Raw genomic sequence first — 26,277 nt, 5'->3', positions numbered from 1 at the left:
TACAGTGATAGTTTCACTTCTTTCATGTGTAAATCACAAAACCTTTTTTTTAAAGTTGCATTCTCGGGTTAGCTGTTAACAATAGTGATAGCTAGACAATATGTTGAAGGTGTTGGCCCCCTGTGTTCTCTGTCTATGCCATGATGTTTAGATTGATTCTAATCTTAAAAAGTGAGATGAGAGTTTTACATAAATTCATCCAGTTTTTGAGCTCAGAGTTCGAGAACTAAAGCATTCTTAACTAAAGCATTCCCTGAACAGATGACTCAAGCAATGGTACAGAATTCTCTAAATACTGTCTTCCTTCAACACAGCTCAGAAAGAGTATGTCTTACATTTAAAAAAGTGGGCGGCACGGTGGCACAGTGATTAGCACTGCTGCCTCACAGCACCAGAGACCTGGGTTCAATTCCCGCCTCAGGTGACTGACTGTGTGGAGTTTGCACATTCTCCCCGTGTCTGAGTGGGTTTCCTCCGGGTGCTCCGGTTTCCTCCCACAGTCCAAAAATGTGCAGGTTAGGTGAATTGGCCATGCTAAATTTCCTGTAGTGTTAGGGGCAGGGGTAAATGTAGGGGAATGGGTCTGGGTGGGTTGCACTTCGGTGGGTCAGTGTGGACTTGTTGGGCCGAAGGGCCTGTTTCCACACTGTAAGTAATCTAATCTTAACTCTAGAATCAAGCTAAACAACGTGGCATAGATAGAGAACACAGGGGGCCAACACCTTCAACATATTGTCTAGCTATCACCATTGTTAACAGCTAACCCGAGAATGTAACTTTAAAAAAAAGGTTTTGTGATTTACACATGAAAGTGAAACTATCACTGCATTACAGATGAAAGGCTTAATAGACAATCAATTTTTCAATGTATAATTACATCACACTGTAAATTTTTGCTATAAATTCTGTGTTACGATCAAGCCCTCCACAATCACCTGATGAAGGAGCGTCGCTCCGAAAGCTAGTGTGCTTCCAATTAAACCTGTTGGGCTATAACCTGGTGGTTGTGTGATTTTATTTTAGCATTCCAATTGCGGTTATTCAGGACCTTGCATAGGAGCCAAGCATCAGGAAGTGACGTGTCTTTCCCCCACCCCCCAACGCGTGCGGCAGTTGGAATGGGAACCGGGCCCGCCCGGGCTCGAGCCAGCCTTGAACGGCCGTGAGTCAGAGCTGAGCGGCGTGGAGACAGCGGCTGTAACATGAACAGGCAGGAGATGGCGGACGAGGCTCTCTTCCAGCTCCTTCACACGGAGATCGTTTCTTACGTTTATAAATCGGCTGAGCAAGGCGAGATGGTGAGGAGGGGAGTGACTCGGGGCTGGGCTAAGAATGATGGGTACGGCACTGCTGAAGCTTAAAATTCGCAATTTGAATTTGAATTTAAATTCCTCAATTTCAGATTTTTGAAAAATTAAACATACTTAGCATCTTTCTACAATTCCTTTCAAATTACTTAAAATTCCAGTTGAATGTTAAGTGCCGTACAGTTTAAATGGCTGTCGATACACTCCGTAGTTCGCTGTAGTTAAATTAATGGCTCATCTTCACGTTTACATTTCGTGTCTTTTTTTTATTGCTTAGACTATGTTAGGCATGAGATTTGAATGTTCACTGCCCAGTGTTAGCATGTTTTGTATCTTGTTGTTGAAATGGTCAATTTCGCAGTGGTTGATGGCTTTGAAGTGGATGTGGATAACAACCCTTTTCTCTCCTTACAGGTGCTGTTAGACCTGCTGAGATTTTCCAGCATTTTCTCTTTTGGTTTCAGATTCCACCATCCGTCATAATTTGCTTTTATCTTGACGTAAAGATACCCTTTGGTCATGGTCAAGCAACGTTTGATTCAAACGTTCGCATCCTTGTTTTCACATTGTCATCCTCCTGGTCTTCTAACCTCAAACTCCTTCTGTGGTATGGCATCATACTTTGTTTTATACTCCTGTGAGAGAACTTTTGTGGGTCCATGTTGGAGTAATTGTGGGTCAACCTACAGCACATGGACTGCAGCAGATCAAAAAAGTGGTTAATCACACCATGTTTTCAAAGGCGTCAACTGCCTCACTTCGTATTAATGAATTTTCTTTTATATATCCATTCATGGGACATGGATGGTGCTGGTTGGTCAGTCTTTATTGCCCCCACCACATTCCTGATGAAGGGCTTATGCCTGAAATGTTGATTCTCCTGATCCTCTGATACTGCTTGACCTGCTGTGCTTTTCCAGTGCTACACTTTTTGACTTTATTGCCAATCCCTAGTTGTCCTGGAGAAGGTGGTGGTGAGCTGTTATCTTGAACCACTGCAATCCACATGCTGTAGGTATAGCCACAATGCCCTTTGGGAATTTCAGGAGTTTCACCTAGCAACAAAAAAGGAGCAGCAATATATTTCCAAGTTTGGATGGTGAATGACTTGCAGAGGAACTTGTAGTTGGTGTTCCCATGTATCTGCTGCCCTTATCCTTCTAATTAGAAGTTGTTGTGGGTTAGAAAGGTTCTGTCTAAGGATGTTTGGTGAATTTCTGCAGTGCATTTTGTAGATAGCACATACTGTTGAGTGTCCGTGGTGGAGGGAGTAGATACTTGTGGATGTGGCGCCATTGATTGCTTTGTCCTAAATGGTGTCAACTTCTTGAATGTTGTTGGGACTGCATGCCTCTTGGCAAAAGTGGGGAGTATTCTGTCACATTTCCTAACTTGTGCCTTGTAGATGCTGGACAAGTGAATTTAAAAAAGAAACTCTGGAATTCCCCATCGAATAGCAGGGATGGAGCCTTGTCAGTTAAAGAATATGGCTAAACACAATCTGAAGTATAATTAGGATGGACATGAAATGCTGGATTTGCCAGTGTGATCCCATCATGAAAGGGAAAAAAGGGACAAACATTTTGAGATGCTTTTGCATTTCATTCATTTTTCTTGGTCCTGCTTTGATATGTGAACTGTATTTTTACTGCAGTTGGATCTGAAACCAATAGGTTCAAAATAAATCTGTCGGCAACCTTGTTTGTGTCACTGCAAAGCAGGGACCGCTTTATGTCAAGGTAAAGATAGTATGCAAATGATTCCTTTGTAATTCATAAATAGAAGTATTACAGCAAAGATAGATTTTGGTTAGCCTATTGTGTCTGTGATGGTTTCCTGTATAAGCAACTAATCCTCTATGCTCTTTTAACCTTGCAATTTATTTGTTTTCAACTATCCAAGCCACTGTTGAGAGACCTAGGCCTAGCCTGATGTGTGGTATGAAGTTGTCGGACATTGTTAATGACAATCTCAAACATGAATGAATCTAAGGATCTCCCTTAGATAATTTAGTAATATTTTGCTGAATCCCCCAAAATCAACATTCTGGTTTTATCATTTGACTTGCTCTTCCAACTACAGAGCTAGTCAAAGTCGAGGAACGTGGTGGTAAATGATTCCCTAAAGCTAGTCTGCCATTTGAGGTTGGAATACTCTCCACTTGCATAGATGAGTATAGTTCCAACAAGATTCAAAATACTTGACATTGTTGAAGGTAAAGCAACTTGGTTTGACACTTCATTTACCATCTTCAACATTCACTCACTTCACCACTGATGCATTTTGGCAGCAATGCATTCCATCTACTTCCATGACTTCAGGAGCACATGAAGGCTTTTGATGTGACATTTAAAACCATATGTTATGGACCATCCCAGATCCGGTCAAAATATTTTTATGAAGGTAGCCTAGAATCTAACTTTTTTTTTCTTATTTTAAAGGTAGATGTGAAGTGGGTGTTCCAGGTGTGATGCAACTGGTCAAACCATTCGGCTTTAAGCAAAACAGACATTTATTTAAACACTGCAGTTAAAGTACAAAAGGAAGCAGAATTTAGAATAACTTTTAACTATTGGAAAACTTAACCAAATACTCGATACGGTAACAACTAATTAACTGTTCCAGTATAGTGACATCCCATCAACACATCCCTTGGCAAAAATGTAAGTTCAAACACACATTCTTACAAGCAGGATGGAACAACATCCAGAGAGATTTCAGAGAAAGTCAATTAAGAATCATTTACTGAAGCTTGCAACCTTTCTGGTACTCAAAACATATTTTGACTGCTCCAGCGTTTTTTAAAAAAAAAACCCTGAACTGGCCGCTCCCCTTCCATTGTTAAAACTGTTTTAGCTTTCTAGCTCCCTAGACTCCTCTTCACCTCTGCCTATACACCCTCTCCCCAAAAAAACCCAGGATGAAAATAACCTTTTTACATTGACAGCATCGTCATACACAGCCTTTTCCAACTAAAAGGACAATTGATGCATGGGAATACCAGGACTTGAATTGTTTAGAAGCCACACAATATCCTAACTAGGAACTGCACTTTTTTTTTCACGAATGCTATTCCATCACTTGTGGGTCAAAATTTCAGGCTGTCTTCATAATAAAACTATGGGGATACTTACACCCCAAGAATTGCAGGGGTCAAGAAGACAGCTCACACCCACCTTGTCAAGGGCAATTGGGGATGGGCAATAAATGCTCACCCAGCTATTAATCTTCATATCCATGAATAAAATTTTAAAAAATGGTCCCCAAATGCCTTTTGAACCTGCTCTAACACCTTCACCCATTTGTACAAGTACACTCTGAGAGCTCTGAGTTTTGCATACTCTTTACTTTACATTGCGTCCTGGTTCTTTGCTAGAAAAATGTACCGACTCGCACTTTTGCATTAAATTTCATCTGCTATATGTCCACCCAATTCATCAATTCTTGTGTCCTGTTTGTCTGTGCTCCCAAGTCTGTTTATTGCATGCACTCACTATTATTGCCAAGAATTTATTTTTATAACTGGAATGAATGTGAGAATTTGTTTGAATTGTTGTTAATTCATTACAAGTTTCATTGAAAGAAGTGGGGAAGCAGGACAACAATGGATTTTCTAGATTATGGAACCATGATGTTTATTTGACGTGCGGTTGACACAGCACTAAACTACTATATTGCAGGATCTAACCGTTCTAATTGAAGTCGTGTGCACTGGACAATCAATATTTCCCACTGGAGGAGGAATAGTGCAGTTAATACTTGTCCATGTAGCCAGTGCCACAGCAGTTTGGAAGGAAGGAAGTTGCATGCAATATAGGAAGAACAAAAGAAAGCGAACAAACAAAGTGAAACAATTGTCTTAAATTTGTTTCTGTTCACATAGTATAAAAACTAAAGTTGCCAGTGAGGTACCATAATGAAAGCAGAATTGTAGGAAACTTAATCATGTTCTTGGCTTGAAACTAAGATCCACCCATTGATCTTGCATGACATGGTGCTAAACCAAAACAACTAACTGAAAATTTCTTACACTCCACTCATACCTTTTGATTTGGAGATGCCATTAAACCTGTTGGACTATAACCTGGTGTTGTATGATTTTTAACTTTGCCCATGCATACCGGTTGTATGATCTTTTGATCTCACTGCCTATAAATTCTGTGTCAGTGTTCTCTTCTCTCACTTCACTGACAAAGGGACTGCGCTCTGAAAGCTTGTGATTACAAATAAACCTGTTGGACTATAACCATCTGACTTTGTCTACCCCAGTCCAACACTGGCATCTCAATGTCATGAAGATTTCTTAATGTATGCAAACAGAACACATCCATGCATTCACACTTTTTCAATCATACAGAAGCTTGGGGACAGCCAATGGTGCGTTGTTTTTTTTTCTTTTTTTTAAAATTCAATTTCCACCACCAGGAAGATAGGAAAACACCCGAGTGGCCAGTGACAAGCAGTGCCCTTCACATCGAAGGGCAATGCTGTGTGATCAAAACAGTGAAGGGGAGGGTAGGGACTAAATCAAAAGAGAGTTGGAGGGGGAAATAATGCACTTCACTCCCCACGGCGCCCACCTCTCCCTGAACAACTCCAGCGTGTTGGTGGACACTGCGTGCTCCTTCTCCAAGGACACCTGGGCTCTAACGTAACCGCGGAAGAGGGGCAGGCAGTCGGCCCTAACAACCCCCTCCACTGCTCGCTGCCTTGACCAGTTGATGGCCAGTTTGGCCAGGCCCAGGAGCAGACCCACGAGGAGATCTTCAGACCTGCAATGGTGCTTGTTAATGGCAGTGACTTGACCAGTCAATCAACTTGCCTGGTTTGAATTTAATCAAAAGTTTGGTACTTAACTGTTCCCTGGTATATAGCACCGATTCTGCTAATCAGAGTTCATTTGTCAAACAACTGAGTACCACCTTCTCCAGCAGTATAAATTGTTATTCCCTTTAACATTTGGTGTTCTTGTGATTCAAGTGTGATCAGTGCAAGATAAAGCTTTGACAGCATGTGTTTTTTATTCAGCAGCTCTCAAATTTTGAATATATTTTAATTCTTAAAACTACTTCTATTACTGAGTTGCCAACCATTGCTCAATTTTTGTAACAGGTGTCAGTGATCGAATTAACCATAGGGCAGGACATTAGAATGCAAATATTGTGACTGATTTAGAGTGTCATTGGAAAATAGATGGTAAGCTTTACTTTTAATTGACAAATCGTGGGAGATTTTTATCTTGTCAGTAAACAAAATAGAATTTAGAGTAGATCCACTGAGTCAACTTGAACACAGTGAACTTTTTTTTCTCATTTATTTCAGTTACCTGGTCAGGTAGTTGCTAGCATAAAGAAACTACCTCTAGAGGTGCAAATATGAATACTGTTGTTATTTTAACTTATTAACTGTGAAATGCAACTCTACCTGGAAAATGTTTGCTATGCTAACTAACTTTTTTGACTATATACTTTAAAATGGTAATATTCAGATATTGTAAAGGTGTGTTTCAATGATCTGTTAAGATCCTAACCTGAAGAAATGTAGAATATTCACATTAACATATCTTTGAATTAGTATTGGCGATTTAGTAATGCTAAGCTAACATTACAAGTGTACCTGTCAGTACCTGAATTTTCATTAACTTGAGTTAACGTTTGATATTAGTGATTCATAGCCATCAACTTGTGCTGTAAAAGAATATCATTGCATTTTACAATATCCTTTTTCAATGTTTCTCTTTCTTATTGTAACTGGAGGTTAATTCTCCATTTTATTGTTGTTTCAATTGGTTAGAAATACAATATGATGATTCTTACTATGAGTGAGAGTAATTCTACAAAAATGACCCCGAGCTTCTGGTTGCCTGCCATTTCAACACAACACCATGTTCCCTGGCCAACATCTCTGTCTTGGGCTTGCTACAGTGCTCCTGTAAAGCTCTGTGCAAGCTGGAAGAACAGCATCTCATTGCTGCTTGGAATCATGCAACCTCTGGACTCTATAAAGTTTAATAATTTTGGGGCCTAAGCATCTTTTCCTGTATCCTTACCCAACCCCCACACATCAGGCCCTGTCTTCACATGAGTTGCTACTCCAGATAACCCATTGTCAGCCATTAACAGGCGCATAAGTAACTAGTCATTCTCCCAGGCTGACTTTCACCCATCCCTTTTGTCTGCTCAACTATTTTTTTCTCTTTCACTCCTTCCATCCCTTTAGCATATATACAAATGTTTTCCTAGCTGTCAGTTCTGACAAAGGATCACTGGACCTGAAGTGTTAATTCTGTTTTCTCTCCACAGAAACTGCCAGACCTGCTGAATTTCTCCGTCAATTTCTAGTTTTATTTCTGATTTCCAGTGTAATGTTGAAAAATTAAATTGTACTATCTCTCTTAACATTATTGTAATGTTAAAGGGGGGGGGGAATTGACATTAATGCAGGAATGTGGATGACTCACACTTCATTTGGCCAGCCATTTACCACTACTCTCCGCCTTTTATCAAATTAAACTCCCATTCAATCCCTTCGATTCAGAAATGCTTTCATAGCCATCCCCTGAAGCTAGGACAAATCACACCTACATTGTCTTGGGGATCACTGAGTGAGGAGATTGTTTGCATAACAATTCCCCATGATTATGGCATTTACATTTAAATTCTCTCCAAGGATGACCACCTCCTCCTATTGTATCCAGGGTAACATGATTATGGGGGTGGGTGGGTAGGAGTGGACAGAGTATCTGTGAGCATTACCAACTGACCTGAATAAAGGGGATGTGCTTTGTTTGGGGCCTCTGACTCAACTTCGCGTGACCAACAAAGAGGGTCAAAGGGGTTACCTAGCTTGTACAAGCTTTAATAAACTTTAACTATTTGCCGAAGTTGGTATGTGTGAATTGCATCTTGTGTGTGAAACCTCGGGAAAAGAACCTAACACCAGCATCCAAAATTCTTTCGTTTTTGATTCTCTGTCACTGTCACTCTGTCTTACACATTACACACTTGGTTTTGTGTATTTTATGAACAAAAAGCCCTACAATTTATTTAGCTTTACAACACCACAAATCATTAACTTAAGATGCAATCTTTTCTGTACTTTTGATTGTAGACTGAAATAGGAAAATTATTGTTTTTAACAATCAAGGGTTGTGGAAAGGATTATTAGACTTTATAAAAACAACTTACCTGACACTCATTGTAAGTGCTTCGTACATTGTTGTTTGTTTAAGCAGTGAGGGAAGTCTATTTACAGGTTGGAGCCAAGACCAGTCACAAGTAGCTGATTGGTCTTGAGAATGTTGGCCAGTTTTGACCGGAGAAGTGTTCTGTCTGCCAACTATAGTACTATAGACTTTTGTGTGTGAATGTTTGGGTTGAAAGTCACCAGACATCCTGAAAGGAAGGAGCTGTTCTTACTGCAAAGGAAAAAACACAGTTTATTTTCCTCCTCATTTGATTAAGCTGTGGCATTTAAACAAGAAATCAGAGAAATGTTCTTGTGAAATAGTTGCCATTTGCCTCCTGCAAGCAAGTGAAAGTACTTGGAGAAGGAAAATCAAGGAGCAGAAGTGCTAACACACTAAAGGAATAATCTCACTGAACCTCTTCAACAGGGACCCCTTTTCAGTATTTCTCTCCACCATAACAATATTGAGTTGTCTATCTGTGTGTAAGAGGTGTTTTTAGAAGGGGTTAGTGTTTTAACAAAGAGTCTTATGTTGACGTTTCATAGCTGTTTACTAGTAGCTAGAATCTGTTTATGCATAAATAGTAATTTTGTCAATAGTTTGGTGATGATTCTGCTGATTTTTGTTTTTTGATTTAGTTTTTTTTCCATTACTTCAACAACAAAATATTTGAAAGTGTCTTTCTTTTGAAATATTAGAATTTCAAAACCGATATCTCCAAGTAGAAAGCCATGTCCACTTGTGTGTTATATCAAAGCTTGCAGAAACTTGAAATGTTCTAGAATGTTGTTGCATTGACTTGGATGTTAAAGTTGCAAATATTTCTATTCCTACTTAAAGTATTTAAACTTCTAAAATTGGTTCATGTTTTTGAATGTTAATTAGTCAGTTCAGAGAGCAGGATAATTCTAAGATAGGAATCTGAATTTAATGAGATACAACTTGACTGGAATTTGTACTTAGATTTACTTTGCTATCATGTTTGTTTTTCTCAAGGTAAGAAACTTCGAGTTAAGAGGATTGAATTTTAACTTGCCAATTGAAACTCATTTAGTAAGGCATCATTGGTGCATGTTGGCATATCAAAACATTGCATCATTTACTATACAACATAAAATGAAAGTTATTTTCATATGGGGCAGTTTATTCAGTCAATAAATTATTTTAATACATGAAAACTCTTAAGTGAGAAATCTAATCTACGAGTACATAAATTCCTCCATGTGCTTTGGCAATACATAAGTTATGCAACTAAATACTTATTTCCTTTTCTTAGGAAAGTGGAAGATGTGTCACCAAATTGGAAAACATGGGATTCAGAGTGGGACAAGGACTAATTGAAAGGTAGCAAGCAGTGGCAGCTTTTGAAGCGATTGAACAATAAATTAGTGGTCTGTATCCTAATTGTTCTATCTGATCACAAATCATATTAGTACACTTTTTTTTGTAGGGGTGGGAAGAAAAACAGGAATTAAAAATAAGTAACATTTTTTGCATTTGTAATGCATAGTCAAGTCTTCAACTCAATTGTTTAGCATTTGGATATCTATTTTGCTGGCCATAAAGCAAGAAGCTTGCGCCACATGGAATTGTCACTTCTGTGGGATTATATATCTTGTACATATTCAAGAAATATTAGGGCTAATTCATAATTGCTTTGCTGGAATATTTTTCAGGGAGTACAGGCTGGAGAGAATTCTGCAGCACTAGCTCCAAATTTTGCTTGGTTTGAGTTTGACTTTTAAAAAAAAAATCTGGAATTAGTCAAACATCACAATAGCAAACCCTGTTAAGCAAGGTATAAAATATTATTTTATGAGGCTAACCAATATGATAAGTATGATTTATTACAGCAGAAATATAACTAATTTGAATTGACTGCCATTTTATTGTTTAGAAACGAAACAAACCATATGCCATAAATTGCTTTTGGACCTGTCAGAGAAGTATTTCCAGCATTTTCTGTTTTTTACTTTTTTATTTAAGCACCTGTGGTATTTTCCTGTGTAATGGAAATAATATGAAGCAATCTATTTTTTTCCTCAATACCTACTGGAGCTATTTTGTTAGCAGTTCAAAACCATCTCCATTCCAGCCTTTGTGAACTCATCAGGAACAACCGGTTCTGTGCCTTCCAGTTCCTCCCCATCAATAATTTCTTTGAGTAGTTTCCTAATCTTATCTCTCTGTCAGTTTCTCTAATTCAGTAATGTAATTGCTGCCAGTAGTTGCATGTGTGGTGGCTTAGGTTATCTTGTGTTTTTGTTTCTAGAATTCCCAGTGTATTATATCTGTAATTGATGGATCCTGTGCCTTTAGACGGCCAATGTTTGCATATCGGGCAACTTAAAAAAAAATATACTTTGCAAAGCACCTCTCTGATGTGTGTTCCTGTGTTTTGAGCAATGTCTCTGCAGTTTGTCTTCCTTTCTAGAATAGGATTTGAAACACAGATAAACACTGGTTCAAAGGCTTCAGACCACATCATACATTTTATGCGGAATGATACCATAGAATGGCTGCAAATATTTATCACTGATTCCAGGTCACAGACTTCCACCAATACACAAAAGTATTGTTATTAAATCTACAATACTTGAGTGTGTGTATTTTAGTGTTGCTGCCAATAAAGTATGGGAGCTCTATACTTTTAAAATACAGAATTGAATATGTTACCAATCATCAACTTCTATCCATAATTGCTTTGATATAAAAATAACTCGCTCTTTGTCTGTATTGGCACTAAATATAGCAATGATCAATATTGGTTAGAATTAATTTGGGAAGGAGCTGATATTAAAGAAATTATTGACATCAATATAGATAGATTATATCAATAAAGCTCAAGCCCTGTCAACTTCATGTGTTCCACTCATGCCTGCTTTAAATTTTAAATTACGTCACTGCTAAAAGTAGCCAGCAGTTCATTTAAAGACAAATTTATAAGTTGAATTCTTCATTTTGTGAAATTAGTGTTTGCAGGATGCTATTTTTACACTTTGCTTATGTACTTATCCCAGCTTTGAAACAGTATTTAGATAATAATGTTCACTTTTAATGTAATTGGATGTTCATAATTCATCTGATTTTATTACAGATTTACTAAAGATACTGCACGATTCAAAGATGAACTGGATGTCATGAAATTCATTTGTAAAGATTTTTGGACCAGTGTATTTAAAAAACAGATTGACAATCTTCGGACTAATCATCAGGTAAGTAATTTGTATATTTAAAGCTTGTTAGTTCAGTCACTCCATTTTTAAAAATGAATTTTTCTGATTATAGCTGGCAAAATAAATAATGACATATGCCTCCACCCTGTTATAGGAAGGATATTATCAAGCTAGACAGGGTTCAGAACAGATTTACCAGAATATTGTCAGGAATGGAGGGTTTGAGGCATAAGTAGAGACTGGGACTTTTTTCACTGGTGCATAGGAGGTTGAGGGGTGACCTCAGAAGTCTATAGAATCAGGAGGGGTATAAATAAGCTGGAGAGCAGGTGTCATTTCCCTAGGGTGGGGGATTTCAACTCGAGGGAGCATATTTTTAAGGGGAGAGGAAAAAGATTTTAAAAAGGACTTAGTTTGTGTGTGGAGTAAACTTTGTTACTGCATCCACCATTTCCTCAATGTTTAAAAGATATTTTGGATAAGTACATTAATAAGAAATGCACGGAGGAATATCAGCCAAGTGCAAGACTGTGGGACTAGATTAGTTTGGGATTATGGTTGCCCGTGGACTGGCTGTACTGAAAGATTTGTTTTCATGCTTTAGGAATCTGTGATGATATTGTGCCTTATAGAGATGGGTTCTGTCCTGTTTCTCTTGCAGAGGAGCGTTGTCACGGTGGTGCTGAAATGCCACCAAAATTCAGACAGGCAGTTGGTAAACTGCTTTTGAATTCTCCCTGGGTGTTTGTTTCTAAAATGTAAGACAAACTAATCATGAGTGAGTGGGGTCAGGCTCTCAGACCCAAAGACTTTAGTTTTGCTTTCAGTTAGTTGAGTAGGTTTTGCTGGCTACTGGAGTTGAAAGCTTGAGTTCTCTGCTGCTCGAGTGAAATCTTAGATAGAGATGCATCCTCTTTGAAAATCAAAAGGGGCAGATTATTTCTTTCTACTGGACTGGAGAGAGGCAACACAAGAGATTTAATAACGTTGTTGAATCGCCTTTGCCAAGGGTGTGTTTATGGGAAGTTGCCTATATTGGAACAGTTGATGATTAGTGGGTAACCAATATATACATTAAGTATTTCAAGAAAGTTGTACTAATTTTTTTGTTGTATTTTTACTGTGTTGTAACAATAAAATGTGTTTTGATTAAAGTCTAGTGGTGGACCAGTCGAACCATATCTGGAACACAATGCCTTACACTTGCCTTTTAAACATATAAAAGTAAAGGCTATCTCCATTATATACTTTGGCTGGAGGGTGGATTCTGGTCTGGACCATAACAATTAGAACAAGTGCAAATGCAAGTTGGCTTGTCATATTTTATTTTGTTAAGAAAATGTGGTTCCATTATCTGAGGTCTAACTTCGTCTCTCCTCTTCGGATCTCTGTGTACTTTATCTAGTGCAAAACGAGTAGGTAAGAAGAATCTAAAATGATGTGAGGAAAGGACAGAACATTGTGACTCGGTGGATAACATTTTAAGAAAACTGACTTCCTTGGCTCTATAAAATTCTGTAGTTATAACGTTTTTTTAGGTTTCATGTAGTGATACCATCAAATTGACCTGAGAAACGCAACTGACAATTTACGAAAGAAAATGGGACTGTTAGTCCCTCTTCTGTAAAACCATGAACAGGATCCATCTGAAGAACTGCAGGCAGGAACTTGTGTTTTATTACTGTGGCATCCTCTACAATCGGATGACTGACCAATTCATTTTATTTTTGTCATTTAAAGTGGACATGCTGACTAGGGCACAGAACTCCCTGCTTTTCTTTGAATAGTGCCAATGGAATTTGTAGAATTTCCTTGAATTATAGGAAGATGGCCTTATGTTCAGTGTCTCAACCAAAGAATGATGCATATGGCAATGCAGTACCCCCCTTGGAGTCAATTAAGTTAGTTTAATGTGTAATGCTGAGTTTTATCATAACATATAGATTGCTATGACATTGTCTTGTAAATGTGTTGATACCTTCAAACTTAACTTTACAGGGTATTTATGTGCTCCAAGACAATAAATTCCGCCTCTTGACTCAGATGTCTGCAGGGAAACAATATTTGGAACATGCACCTAAGGTACAATGTCTAGTTAATTTGAATAAATAAATGAGTTCACAGAGCCACATGTTGTTGATCTGGAAAGAATTAAGTTATGAAATATAACTGATAGAACAGCAAAAAAAAATTGGCTCATCAGTTGAAGATTTAACTGGTTTTTAAAAAAGTTTTTATTGTAACTACAGTATTACATTTCAATTGGTAGTAGAGGTTGGTCCATTTAAAAGACAATTGAGAGTGAAGGGATTATATAGGAGGAGATTTTTATGCAGAGTCATTGAATTATGGAATGACCATAAAATGTAGGAGCAGATGTAGGCCGTTCAGCCCATCTAGTTTACTCTCTTATTCAATAAGATTCAACTCCACTTTTCGAATAATCCTTGATTCTCTTGCTGATTAAATATCTTCAAGGCTCATATAGACAAATCTTTACTGATCCAGCCTCTACAGTTTTCTGCAGTGTGGAATTCCCCAAATTCACTGCAGTATGAAGGAAAACATTCCTTGGCTTTACATTAAATGGGTCACCCCTCATTCTGAAAATGCTGGTTGGTCCTAGAATTTCTCAGAAGGAGAAATGACCATTTTACTCTACCCTCTCCAGTTCCTTAAGAATCTTGTATGTTGCATTAAGCTCTCCTTTTGTTCTTCTAAATTCCATTGAGTATAGGCTAACCTATTTGATTTCTCCTCATAAGGTAGTTGTTCATACCTGGGATCAATCTAGTGAACCTTCTCTGGATTGACTGTAATGCCACTATATCTTTCCTTGGATAAGGGACCAAAATTACTCACTGTATTCCAGGTGTAATGTGATTAGTGGCATGTTTAGTTTCAATAAGTTATTTTTATACTCCATTCATTTTCAAAAAAAAACAACACTCCCTATTACCTGCTGAATTTAGATGCTAGATTTTTGTGATTTATGCACAAGGACTGCCAAATCCCTTTGCCAAATTCCTGAAGAAGGGCTCATGCCCGAAACGTCGATTCTCCTGCTCCTTGGATGCTGCCTGACCTGCTGCGCTTTTCCAGCTCAAGTCCCTTCGTTCTCTACCTTGTCTGCAATCTTTCTCCACTTAAATATTCATCTGCCCTATTTTCCCAGCTTTACAGTTCCCATACTCTGTTCCATCTATAAAAGTTTTGCCTATTCAATTAACATTGCTATATCCCATGGCAGACTCATCATTTGATTTAACCACATTTTTTTGTCATTTACAAACATGGTTACAGTATATTTACTTTCCTCATGAAAGTTATTCATACATTGTAAATTTCACTGTAAGTAATCTAATCTAATCTAATCTAATCTAATCTAATCTAACTGTGGCACTCTATAAGTAGCCATCCTGAAAGCGTTTTCCCTTATCTGGTTACTGAGCTCCAGACTGAATACATTGCATCTACTACCACCCCTTGTTTTCTATGGGCCAGCCAGTTCTGTATCCAGGCAGTCAAATGTGGATGTAGGTTTGCTAGCTGAGCTGGAAGGTTCATTTTCGGACATCTTAACACCATACTGGGTAACATCTTCAGTGATCCTCTGGACAAAGCATTGTTGGTGTTTCCTGCTTTCTATTTCTATGTTTGGGTTTCCTTGGGTTGGTGACATCATTTCCTGTGGTGACATCATTTCCTGTTCTTTTTCTTGGATGGTAAATGGGGTCCAAGTCCATGTGTTTGTTGATAGAGTTCCGGTTGGAATGCTATGCTTCTAGGAATTCTCGTGCATGTCTCTGTTTGGCTTGTCCTCAGATGGATGTGTTGGCCTAGTCGAAGTGGTGTCCTTCCTCATCTGTGTAAGGATACTAGTGAGAGAGGGTCATGTTGTTGTTTTGTGGCTCGTTGATGTTCATGTATCCTGGTGGCTAGTTTTCTGCATGTTCGTCCAATGTAGTATTTGTTACAGTTCTTGCATGGTATTTTGTAAATAACATTAGTTTTTGCTTGTTGTCTGAATAGGGTGTTTCAAGTTCATTAGCTGCTGTTTTAATGTATTGGTGGGTTTATGGGCTACCATGATGCCAAGGGGTCTGAGAAGTCTGGCAGTCATTTCCGAGATGCCTTTGATGTAGGGGACAGTGGCTCTCTCACTAGTATCCTTGTATAATTTATTGCATTTATATCTTGATTCATGGAAAATTGTGTAGTAAGAAGACTAATGTGAACTGAAAATTCAATTCAGGAAGTAAATGTGGATTTGAGTACTAATTAGGCTGAACTGCACTCCTAAAGTATGAACTCTAATCAAGATTTTGGACTGTTAGGAGGCAAACAAACTCCTCTTGTACTTGGCATTGTGAATTTTTTTTCGGGGGTTTGTGTTTACTCGAAGTAATCTTAAACATTTTGCCTTTACCCAAATCTTAAGTGATTTGCTTTGTTAGTCTGTCATTTGTTGTACTCATTGTACACAGGGGAAACACTTTAGGTTGCACAGCATCACTTCAGTAGTTAAGGCACTAATGATGAACCTTAGTAAATTTGCTTGCATTTCTTTTCTGCTTGATAGCTTATTATTGTCTTTCCTGTAATCCCTCAGCCCAGTAGTAGCAGTTTCCCTTTGAAGCCAGAAGGTTATGGCATAAAGCTTTGCTCCAGACATTCAAGCAAATAATCTAAGCTGACACTTCAGTGCAACACTGGATGAATATTGTCTTGATGAAACGTTATACTGATGCCCTGACTGAAACCCCACAACATGACAAGCCCTCGGCCCCTATTCAAAGATGAGCTGGGGAGCTGTTCTGGTGACAGGAAGTTTGATATATAATCTCAAGCATTACACTCTAGATGGTTTATTTTGACACCCGAGCATCTGGCCAGGCCGCTTAACCAAAACAGCATTTGGGTAACTTTGGATTCTCAATGAAGTGGAGGCATTTTGAATTGGACAGATAACTGATTCATGGCTCAGTGATCCAATCAATTAACCAACTTTAAACTCTTCAAAGGCTGTCATCCTGGCACCATTCACCCTTTATTTATAAATAAATAGTCTTTGACAATAGTTCTGCTTGTCAGTCAGGCATTCAGGACCTTAATATCCCTGACATGCATCCTTTTACATCAGGCTGTTAATCTGGTCCAATCAGGAAACTTGTTTTCTCTAAGGTCCAGCTGGCTGACTTTGTTACTAGTTGAGTGTGTTGCTGGAAAAGCACAGCAGGTCAGGCAGCATCCGAGGAGCAGGAGAATCGACTCATCGGGCCAGAGCCGCTGCCGCACCCCCCCACCCCCCTGCATGACATTGAGCTAGGTAAAATATTGCACTAGCCGCCTTGTCAGCAGCAGAGTAGGTGTAGGGACTGAAATCTGTTTGGATTAAAAGTGTTCAGGGAAAGATGGGCATTGGTTTGGGAGGTGACAGTTTGTTCAAGGTCCTTGGAACGTTAGAGATGGGGTGATAGTTTTCAGGAACAGCAAGGTCAGAGCCTTTCCCTTTGGGGAAAGGGATGATTATGACAAATTTAAAGGAGAAAGGTATAGTGCCTATTTTGTAAGTTATTCATAAATAGTGAATTATTGATCAACAAACATGAATCCTGTGGGACAGCAAAATCAATATTTGATATAGAGTAAATTTCATTGGAATTGTGCCTTAAACCAGGTGGTTGATAGAGTGGTGCGAAACAGAATTAAAATAAATTCTGTGCTTCAAAATACAGGATTCAATGAAAAGACTTTTTATGGCAATAACTCATAAAATTAGCAAAATTTCTTTTTGTTTCCGCACTTGGGAGAGGAAAGACCAGGGTTTACTTTCTGGTTTTAAAATAATGTACAAGTTAATTAAATGTAGGAATATTCTTCAAAATATGAACAGAAATAATAAAGAACATTAATCAAAATTTTAATATGAAGCCCACTATAGCTGTGTTGGTTAATTAACAAAAAATTACATTTTAATGGAGACCTGCTGAAGCTGTCCGTCTAGTTCTAATTCCATATAGATTTGAGGTTGTGCAGATTTTGTTTCAAGATAGGTACCTGAAAAGTCACAGTGGAAAGCTTCGAGTGGATTAGATGTTGTGAATGACATTCATTTTTTTCTTTGATTTTCAGCAGTGCCTAGATCACTTCCCTTGAATATAATGAGCAAAATTTACAATATATGCATCTTGGATTCTGGTTGATCATTGTAAAAGTTCTTGCAACAGAACCAAACAGATGAAAATATCTAAACTGCTAAATAGGTAATGAAGACTGTTCTTTTTCTAAGTATGAAAGAAGTAACATTTTAGGTGCAACTTCTTTAGTGAATAAAGTTAATTGCAGTAGCATAATAATTCCCTCCAAAAAAACCTCCAATTTGATTCCTCATTTACTTGCCTGATCACTTGAGAGTTGGAATATATATTTTCTCTAACAATAACAATAATAATTTGAGGTGAAATATTCAGCAAGTCAGGCAGTACTTACAGGAGAAAGAGTTAATGTTTGAAGTTGATAATCTTTTATCAGAGCTGACAAAAAATAGAAATGTAAATAGAAAAGCCAGCATTTATTCCCCATCTCTAAGTGCCCGTAAACTGACTGGCTTACTGTGCCATTTCAGGGCCAAGTAAGAGTCACCCACATTACTGTTGGTCTGGAGTTAAATGTAGGGCAAACTAGGTAAGGACGGTAGACATTTTTCCCCAAACGACATTAATGAACCAGAGATTTTTATGAACAGCCTGGAACCACACAGTCAGTGTATCTTATTTACTGCTGTTGGTGTCTTCCTACTGAGGAGGAGTTTATCTTGAATTTTTCTTTTTCTTTATTGGTTATTGTGTGTTTGTTTGTTTGTTTGTTTCCTGGGTTTTCCTTCTGCTTATTTCTATTCGTTTGAAGCTGTTTTTAAAAAAAACCCAGGAGTTTGAGGTTTTGTTCACTCTGAGCTGGCTTTGAGCTAGCTGGATCAGTGTCTTATACTATGCACATGTAAATAAAGGGTAACTTGTTGACAGGGTACCAATGTTTGTGGAGTTATTTCTGACAGCAAAATTTAGAAATTTACTGAATTGTAGGGAATTTCATAGCTAAATAATTCTGTGACTACTTAATGTAATCCCAAGAGAGATGCTTTCTAGCCCTCAACTTTCTTTTTGGCCAAAACTGCTATTGATGAAGAGATCCAGCATTGCCTCCGGTGTGTTGGTGCGGCCTTCCGCCACCTGATGTAAAAGGTGTTTGAGGACAACATCAGATCCGACATCAAGTTCATGATTTATGGAGCTGTGGTGGTTCCTGCCCTCCTACATGGCTCTGAGACATGTACTGTCTCCAGTAGGTACCTCAAGGTGCCAACGCAGCATCACCACTGCGCCTGTGCAAGATCCTGCAAACCTGCTGGAAGAAAGACGCGCCAACATCCCTGCATTGAGGCACTGACCACCCTTGATCGGCTACGATGGATTAGGCATGTCATCCGCATGACCGACATGAGATTCCCCAAGCAAGCACTTTACTCCCAGCTCTGAAATGACAGGTGACCCCCCGGATGGATTGAGGAAGTGCTTCAGTGAAACCCTCTTGGCCTCACTGGTGATGTACAGCATTCTCACATTATTGGTCCAAGGCCGTCCAAAATGGAGGAGGGGCATTTGGGAAGGTGCAGAGTACCTTGAGACTTGCCATCAAGGGGAAGTAGCAGAGGCCAGGCCGATGCCCCACTCACTTCTTCCTGAGATCACCACCTGCTCCCACGTTTAACAGAACCTGTGGTAGCTACATCATCTGTTTAGCCACATATGGAATCACCCTGAGAGTGGGAGAGACTCATCCTCTTCTGTGGGGAAACCATAGACGATGATGCTTCCCTAGTGTTAGGCAAAAAAAAGAGGCTGCACAATATTTTTGAGGGAGAAAGGAGAACAGCCAGTAGTCATAGTCCACATGGGAAGTAGTGATGTAGGAAAGAGAAATGTTGAGGATCTGAAAAGTGTCTCAGGAGGAAATTAAGAAACAGGGTCTCCAAGATAATAATGTCTGGAATACCTCCAGTAGCATGTCCTGAGTATAGAAATATCAGGATAAGATAGCTTTGTTCAAAGTTTGTGAGAGGATTTGTAGCTCGGGTGCTCGTTGCTGTGGTTCTGTTCGCCGAGCTGGAAGTTTTTGTTGCAAACGTTTCGTCCCCTGTCTAGGTGACATCCTCAGTGCTTGGGAGCCTCCTGTGAAGCGCTTCTGTGGTGTTTCCTCCGGCATTTATAGTGGCCTGTCCACCACGGCGAACAGAACCACAGCTAAATGTATTGTATACAGCAAATCACTTCATTGTACCTTTTTAAATTCTGTTGCTCTCTCATGCCATTTACATAACGGCCACTTGATACCTTCAAGATTATTGTCTGGCTTAGGAATGTCGTGCAGTTTTCTTTTCTTCTACAGAAGCTCTGACTTGAATGTTTCTTAAGACTTTGACAGAACTTCCTAACTTCAGAAAAAATGAATTATTTTTATTGTCGGTGTCAAAAAAGATGACATCCATACTCATTCAAAGGACATTTTTGAGCTAAATAGGCTCTTCGTGCACCAAAACTAATTTATTTCCTTTTTTATTTCCTTGCTGAATTTGTGAAAAATGAAAACTTGCAGATTTGGTGGAGTTCTGTGTGCGTGTGCAGCCACTGTCCTTTCTGATCTGGCACTGAGCTTTAAGCTCCAAATGTTGTGTATATCTTTATACTGTGCACTGAATTAAAGTTTTTTTTCATAATAAGCAAGTTGCTCCAGTTGGTAATCTGAAAGTGTTGAAAATCCAGCAAGTCAGGCACTGCAAGGAATTCAGCTGCTTCAGTCTTGTGATCCTTTGTCAGAACCTGAATTTATTTTTTAGTGCTATGAAAATGCCTATTTTGTCCATAGTGGATTTTTTCTTATAATTGCACAAATGAAATAGATGCGCGACATCAAGAACATCTCTGAAATGACAGCCAGACTACTGCGACCACTAGGACTTATAACAGCACACAAACCAACAGCCACTCTCAGACAACAACTCACCAAAACGAAGGACCCGATACCCAGCATGAGCAAAACTAATGTAGTGTACAAAATCCCATGCAAGGACTGCACAAAACACTATATAGGACAAACAGGAAGACAGCTAACGATCCGCATCCACGAACATCAACTACCCACGAAACGACACGACCAGCTATCCTTAGCTACACACGCAGACGACGAGCAACATGAATTTGACTGGGACAACACTACCAATACAGCATCTGCAGACCTCACTTTCTCCACTACCAATATAGGGCAAGCGAAACAAAGAACAGCCAGGGAATTCCTAGAACCTTGGCACTCATCCACAAACTCCATCAACAAACACATCGACCTGGACCCAATATACCGGCCACTACAGCGGACAGCTGAAACTGACAACCGGAAGCGGCAGGGACAGGCCACTATAAATGCCGGAGGAAACACCACAGAAGCGCTTCACAGGAGGCTCCCAAGCACTGAGGATGTCACCTAGACAAGGGACGAAACGTTTGCAACAAAACTTCCAGCTCGGTGAACAGAACCACAGCAAGATAGCTTTGTGTGTGGCTGGAGAAATGGTGTGGGGGGATGGGACTTTGGAATTGCGATACGCGAGAGGTTTGCATCCAGTAAGAAGTGGGACTGGGGAATGTCTTCAGTAAAACATTATCTGTTGTTATGGCGAAGACTTAAATTATTTTCTCAATGGATGGTCACCAGGATGAAAGCAGAGTGGAGAGAATTAAGAGAGGCAAAAAAATGTTTAAAATTGGTTCAGAAGTAAGCGATTAGATGGGAGTACAAGATAGAATAAGATGGGTTGGGGTGTGTACATGAAGTGCAAGTAACATCTTAATTAAGGTTGGTGAACTGCAAGCATAACAAGACCATAATGTATTAGCAATGCTTTCCCTCACAGGGGAAGGTTTAGTGTTTTACATACGGTGGGCCAGGACTATTGAGAAGAGGAATAAGAAGGGGGTGATGGTGATGGTGATGGGTTGATTGAGCAAGTTATTATAGTATTAGACAAAAATTATGATTAAGAGATCCAAGAACTAGAAGACATATTGTGTGGATGTGCCGCAGGTTGGGGGTGGGTGTTTGCAGTATTGCCTATGGTGTAGTCATCCATTCAGGCAAAATAATGTTACAAATAGATCATATTGAAAGGTGAGAAATTTGTGCACCTCAGTATTTCATGGGGCATGATTCAGATGTATCTTCTACTAACAATCATTTCAAACTCATTCTTCATGAATGCTCACTAAATTGTGGCACTGTCTAGCTTTAGCAATATCAGTACACTTGGAAATGCGTAACCTTGTGTCTCATACACTCAGAAATTTAATAGACACTTGATTGTGAACTAACTGAGTTTTTAATTTAATATTGATTTGCAATATTCTTTACAGGAGGTTGACAGTATATCTTTTATTTCAGTATTTGGCTTTTACTTGTGGACTAGTTCGAGGTGCATTATCGAACTTGGGAATTAAAAGTATTGTGACAGTGGAAGTTACTGCAATGCCTGCATGTAAGTTGATTAGTGTCTTAAAATTAATTGCTGCGTTTGAGGATTTTTATTTCATGTTACAACTGCTTGGAGCAAAGGGGTTGCTGCACATCAGTTGTTAATACTGTTTGATTAGCTGATCATCATCCATGTGTTTTGATACTCTTTATCAGAATTTCTAATTTTGGTGATCAAACAGAATTCTGGCAAAATGTAGTGAAGAGAGTTGGTTATCTTTTTAGAATATTTGGCCAAAAGTCTGCTTTTACCTCTGGCTTGTATTTTTTTTCTCCTTGAATGTTTTTTAATAATAAATTAAGAAAACTCTAGTTTGACTTCAAGGATGTATTCAAATTCAGGTAAGAGTATGATTGTTAGTATACAGTGATAAAATGATATTAATTAAAACAAATAATTGCAAGAGCTTTTATATCCCAAATGAAGTAGTTATCCCTTTTTTTTTTTTGCAGGTAAATTCCAAGTAATGATACAAAAGATGTAGAAGATATCTTCACAAACACTCCAGTATTAGCTTTGAAAATCTAGATGATTTAAAACAATGAAAGTATTGTTATTTCCTGTGAAATAACATGACAATGAATTTGTTTACATGTTTGTCTTCAGCTGTGTTTAAGTTTTGTAACTTTTAAATGGGACTTTAGTGATCATCATCTATCACTGCATTGATCATCTGGCGGAATAAAAATTCACTTTAGATTAGGTAATAAAGTGGACTCCTAGTGTGTATTCTGATTTGTTTATAGGGATGTAACTAACTTGATTTATTTGTTTTACTTTGCAATTCATTTGGAAAAAACTTGTTATTTTATATTTACTTTATACAATTAAAGTAAAAATAAACTAACTGCAAGTGCAGAAATTTAGAACAGAATTAAATTCTTAAAATATACAACACATTTGCAACATTTCAAGGCAGAACAATTTTAGGTGAAGATCCTTGGTCAGTTTAGATAAATTTTGAACTAGCCTGTTCAGGCATGTTATTATGCACTTGTGGAGTAGTTGGGACTTGAACCACCTAGCCCAAGGTTGGGAAGCTACCATTGTGCCATAAGAGCCCTCCTTATTTGGGGTCCAGTCCCATTCCTGACATACCTATTGAGATTGACACACTAGTACAGTACTGATTAAAATGTTGTAATAGCAAATATGCTGTCTTTCAGATGAGATGATGAGATGATGGAGTAAATGAGAGCGGAATCATCACTGATGTTTTAAATTGCATATAAACAAAACTGCATTTTGTTTTCTCAGATACAGCCCCTATCTTAAGAATTCTGCAAATATTTCTCCTGAAATGGGAAGACATTTAAACCTGTTAGTATGGAAGTGCTAAATTTTACTATGTACTCAGCATGTTGTGCTGAAAAAAGGTAACTTAGGCTTATATGTACAGAATATGCAGATATAATAATTTGTAATTTGGTATCTGAGTACGAAACAGTATTAGTCAATATAACTGTAAAATTATGGTGAGATAACAAATTGAAGAATAGCTCTGTATGTTTAATAGTTCTCCGTCATGTGTGCAACAAAACAAACTGTAGTTGTCCCCATACCCCCACACATTTAACCAGCTGAAGTAACCATTGATGTTGCCGAGTGGCAGTGGTTTTTGTTTTTGTTTCTCTTCTTGGCTAAATCGAGCATGTTATTGTTAGTAACTGGCGTTTTCTTTTTCCACAGTCGTGGATGAGGCCAAACTTTGGCCAATCCTAAATGCCCAGAGGGCAGTTAAGAGTCAGCAACATTACCTAGTGTAACTCCAAACCTATAGCAAAGATGGCAGCTTCCTTCCTTAAAGGACATTGTTTTTTTTTGCCGATTGTTGGAGGAATGTATTGATGCTCATCATTAGACTCTAAATTCCAAATTTTTATTGAATTCAAGTTCCACCATCTGCTATGGTGGGATTTAAACCTGGATCCCTGGACATAACCTGGAATTAACAGTCCAGTGATTAACATCACTAGACCATCACCTCCCCTCAGCTTTCATTACAAAGTAGTCAGGAATTATAACTGTATGTACAGCTGAAGTATGCAAGAGAATAAAAAGATAGAACCAGTTGTTCTGAACAATTTCAATGAACAATTAACATATAAAATAGGAGGAGGCGGCCATTCAGTTCTTTGAGTCTGCTCTGCCATTGAATATGAAAATAGCTGATCATTTCAGTACCCGGTTCCTGCTTTCTCCCCATGTCCTTTGATTCCTTTAGCTCTAAGACCTTTATCTAATGCCTTCTTGAAAACACATGCAACAACTTGGTCTTAACCATTTTCTGTGGCAGAGAATTCCACAAGCTCATCATCATTCTTGGGATGATGAATTTATCATGTATACGAAGTGGCTGACTGCATACACTTAAACTGTAAGACCCAGTTCTGGACTCCCTGGTCATTGGGACCATCCTTCCTGCATTTACCCTGACCAGTCTGTTTAGAGTTTTGAGTTTCAGTGAAATCTCCCATCATTTTTCTAAACTTCATAGAATGGATTGGTTAAGACTACCTTCAATCTCCATCACATAGTCCTGCCATCCATGGAATCAGTCTGGTAAACCTTCGTTGCATTCTGTCCATAGCAAGAACACCCTTCCTCAAAGCAGACCAAAACTGCACACACTACTCCAGCTGTTGTCTCACCAAGGCCCTGTACAACTGCCTCAAAACATCCCTACTCCTCTTCAAATCCTCTTGCTATGAAATCTAACATATTTTCCTTGTACACTGCCTGCTGTACCTGCATACTTACTGTGACTGGTCCACAATGACACCCAGGTCTAGTTGCACCTCCCATTTTCTCAACCTATTTCCATTCAGATAATCTGCCTTCCTTTTTTCTCTACCAAAGTGGATAACTTCATCTTTAACTACATTATATTACATTGCCATACACTTGCCCGCTCGTTCAGTTTATCCAAATCTCTCAAACATCCCTGTATCCTCCTCTCAGTACACTCTTCCACCTACCTTTGTACTGTTTGCAAACTTGGAGATATTATCTCTAAATCATGAAAATATATTTTCAAGCACTGATCCTCGAGTACCCCACTAGACACTGGTTGTCACTCTGAAGAAGGCTGTTTATTCCTACTGTTTGTTTCTGTTTGCCAATCAGTTCTCTCTCTCTGTCAGTATACTGACTCCAATCCCATGCACTGTTTTTCATACCTTTTTTAAATAGTGGGGTTACGTTAGCTGCTGCCCAATTCAAACTGTTTCATACTCTCTCAAATCTTGAAAAATGACCACCAGTGCACTCTTTCGCGGATTGTATTGGTAATGGATGTAGATTATCGGGTGTTGGTGAGCTATTGGCCTTTAATTTCGCCAATATTTTCTCTACAAATATTTAATTCCTTCAGTTCCCCCCCTCACTGGATCTTGTAATCTGACTGGTATTGGGATGCTATTTGTTTGCTCCTTTTGTGAAGCCAGAACCAAAGTATGTATTTAACTGGTTTATCATGTTTTTTCCCAATTATAACTTCCTGTTTTCTACTGTAGGTTAATATCTGTTGAGAATTAAGTAGACCAGGAAAAAAAAATGACACTGCAATCTATGTTTATTGTTCCTTTATTTAGGCCAGCATTGAGTATAAATATGGTATCTAGAATTGATTAAAATGTAATTCATATTTATTTTATCTTTGTGAGTTCACTTTCTATAACTTGTATATACCAGACTAATTGATAAATTCTATAACTTGTCAGGTTTAATGTAATATTTTGACTGGATTGAAAACATTAATAAAAGGATGAAAAATACATTGCTGTTTTTCCAACATGCAAATACTAAACCACCATGTCTTATCCCAGTTCTGTTATAAACCAGTGTTTCAAGCTCTAACTTATACTTGTAAGTTTTGTTAATAGGAAAAATAATGTTTGAAGGGAGAGAAACTGAGTTTTGTTCAAGATAAATTTAAACAGTGGTTGTATCTGTTCCAGCCAAATACAAATTTCAGCTTGGACATCAAGTTTTGAAATAACTTGTAATCCCACAATATCCAAA

The 26,277-nt window shown here is 38.4% G+C and overlaps 1 protein-coding gene across 1 annotated transcript; it reads left to right on the top strand.

Moving 5' to 3' along the window:
• The first annotated feature begins 1,004 nt into the window (after window positions 1-1,004).
• Window positions 1,005-26,062, top strand: trappc6b (trafficking protein particle complex subunit 6B). Its single transcript, XM_043697808.1, has 6 exons — window positions 1,005-1,298; window positions 9,773-9,840; window positions 11,594-11,711; window positions 13,671-13,754; window positions 22,164-22,257; window positions 22,707-26,062. The coding sequence occupies exons 1-6, from the start codon at window positions 1,203-1,205 to the stop codon at window positions 22,736-22,738; spliced, it is 492 nt and encodes a 163-aa protein (XP_043553743.1). The 5' UTR covers window positions 1,005-1,202; the 3' UTR covers window positions 22,739-26,062.
• The last annotated feature ends 215 nt before the right edge of the window (window positions 26,063-26,277 follow it).

Source organism: Chiloscyllium plagiosum, chromosome 10, assembly GCF_004010195.1.
Source record: "Chiloscyllium plagiosum isolate BGI_BamShark_2017 chromosome 10, ASM401019v2, whole genome shotgun sequence".
Taxonomy (NCBI): domain Eukaryota; kingdom Metazoa; phylum Chordata; class Chondrichthyes; order Orectolobiformes; family Hemiscylliidae; genus Chiloscyllium; species Chiloscyllium plagiosum.
Note: the sequence above shows the minus strand (reverse complement) of the source record. Positions and strands in the feature narration are given on the sequence as shown.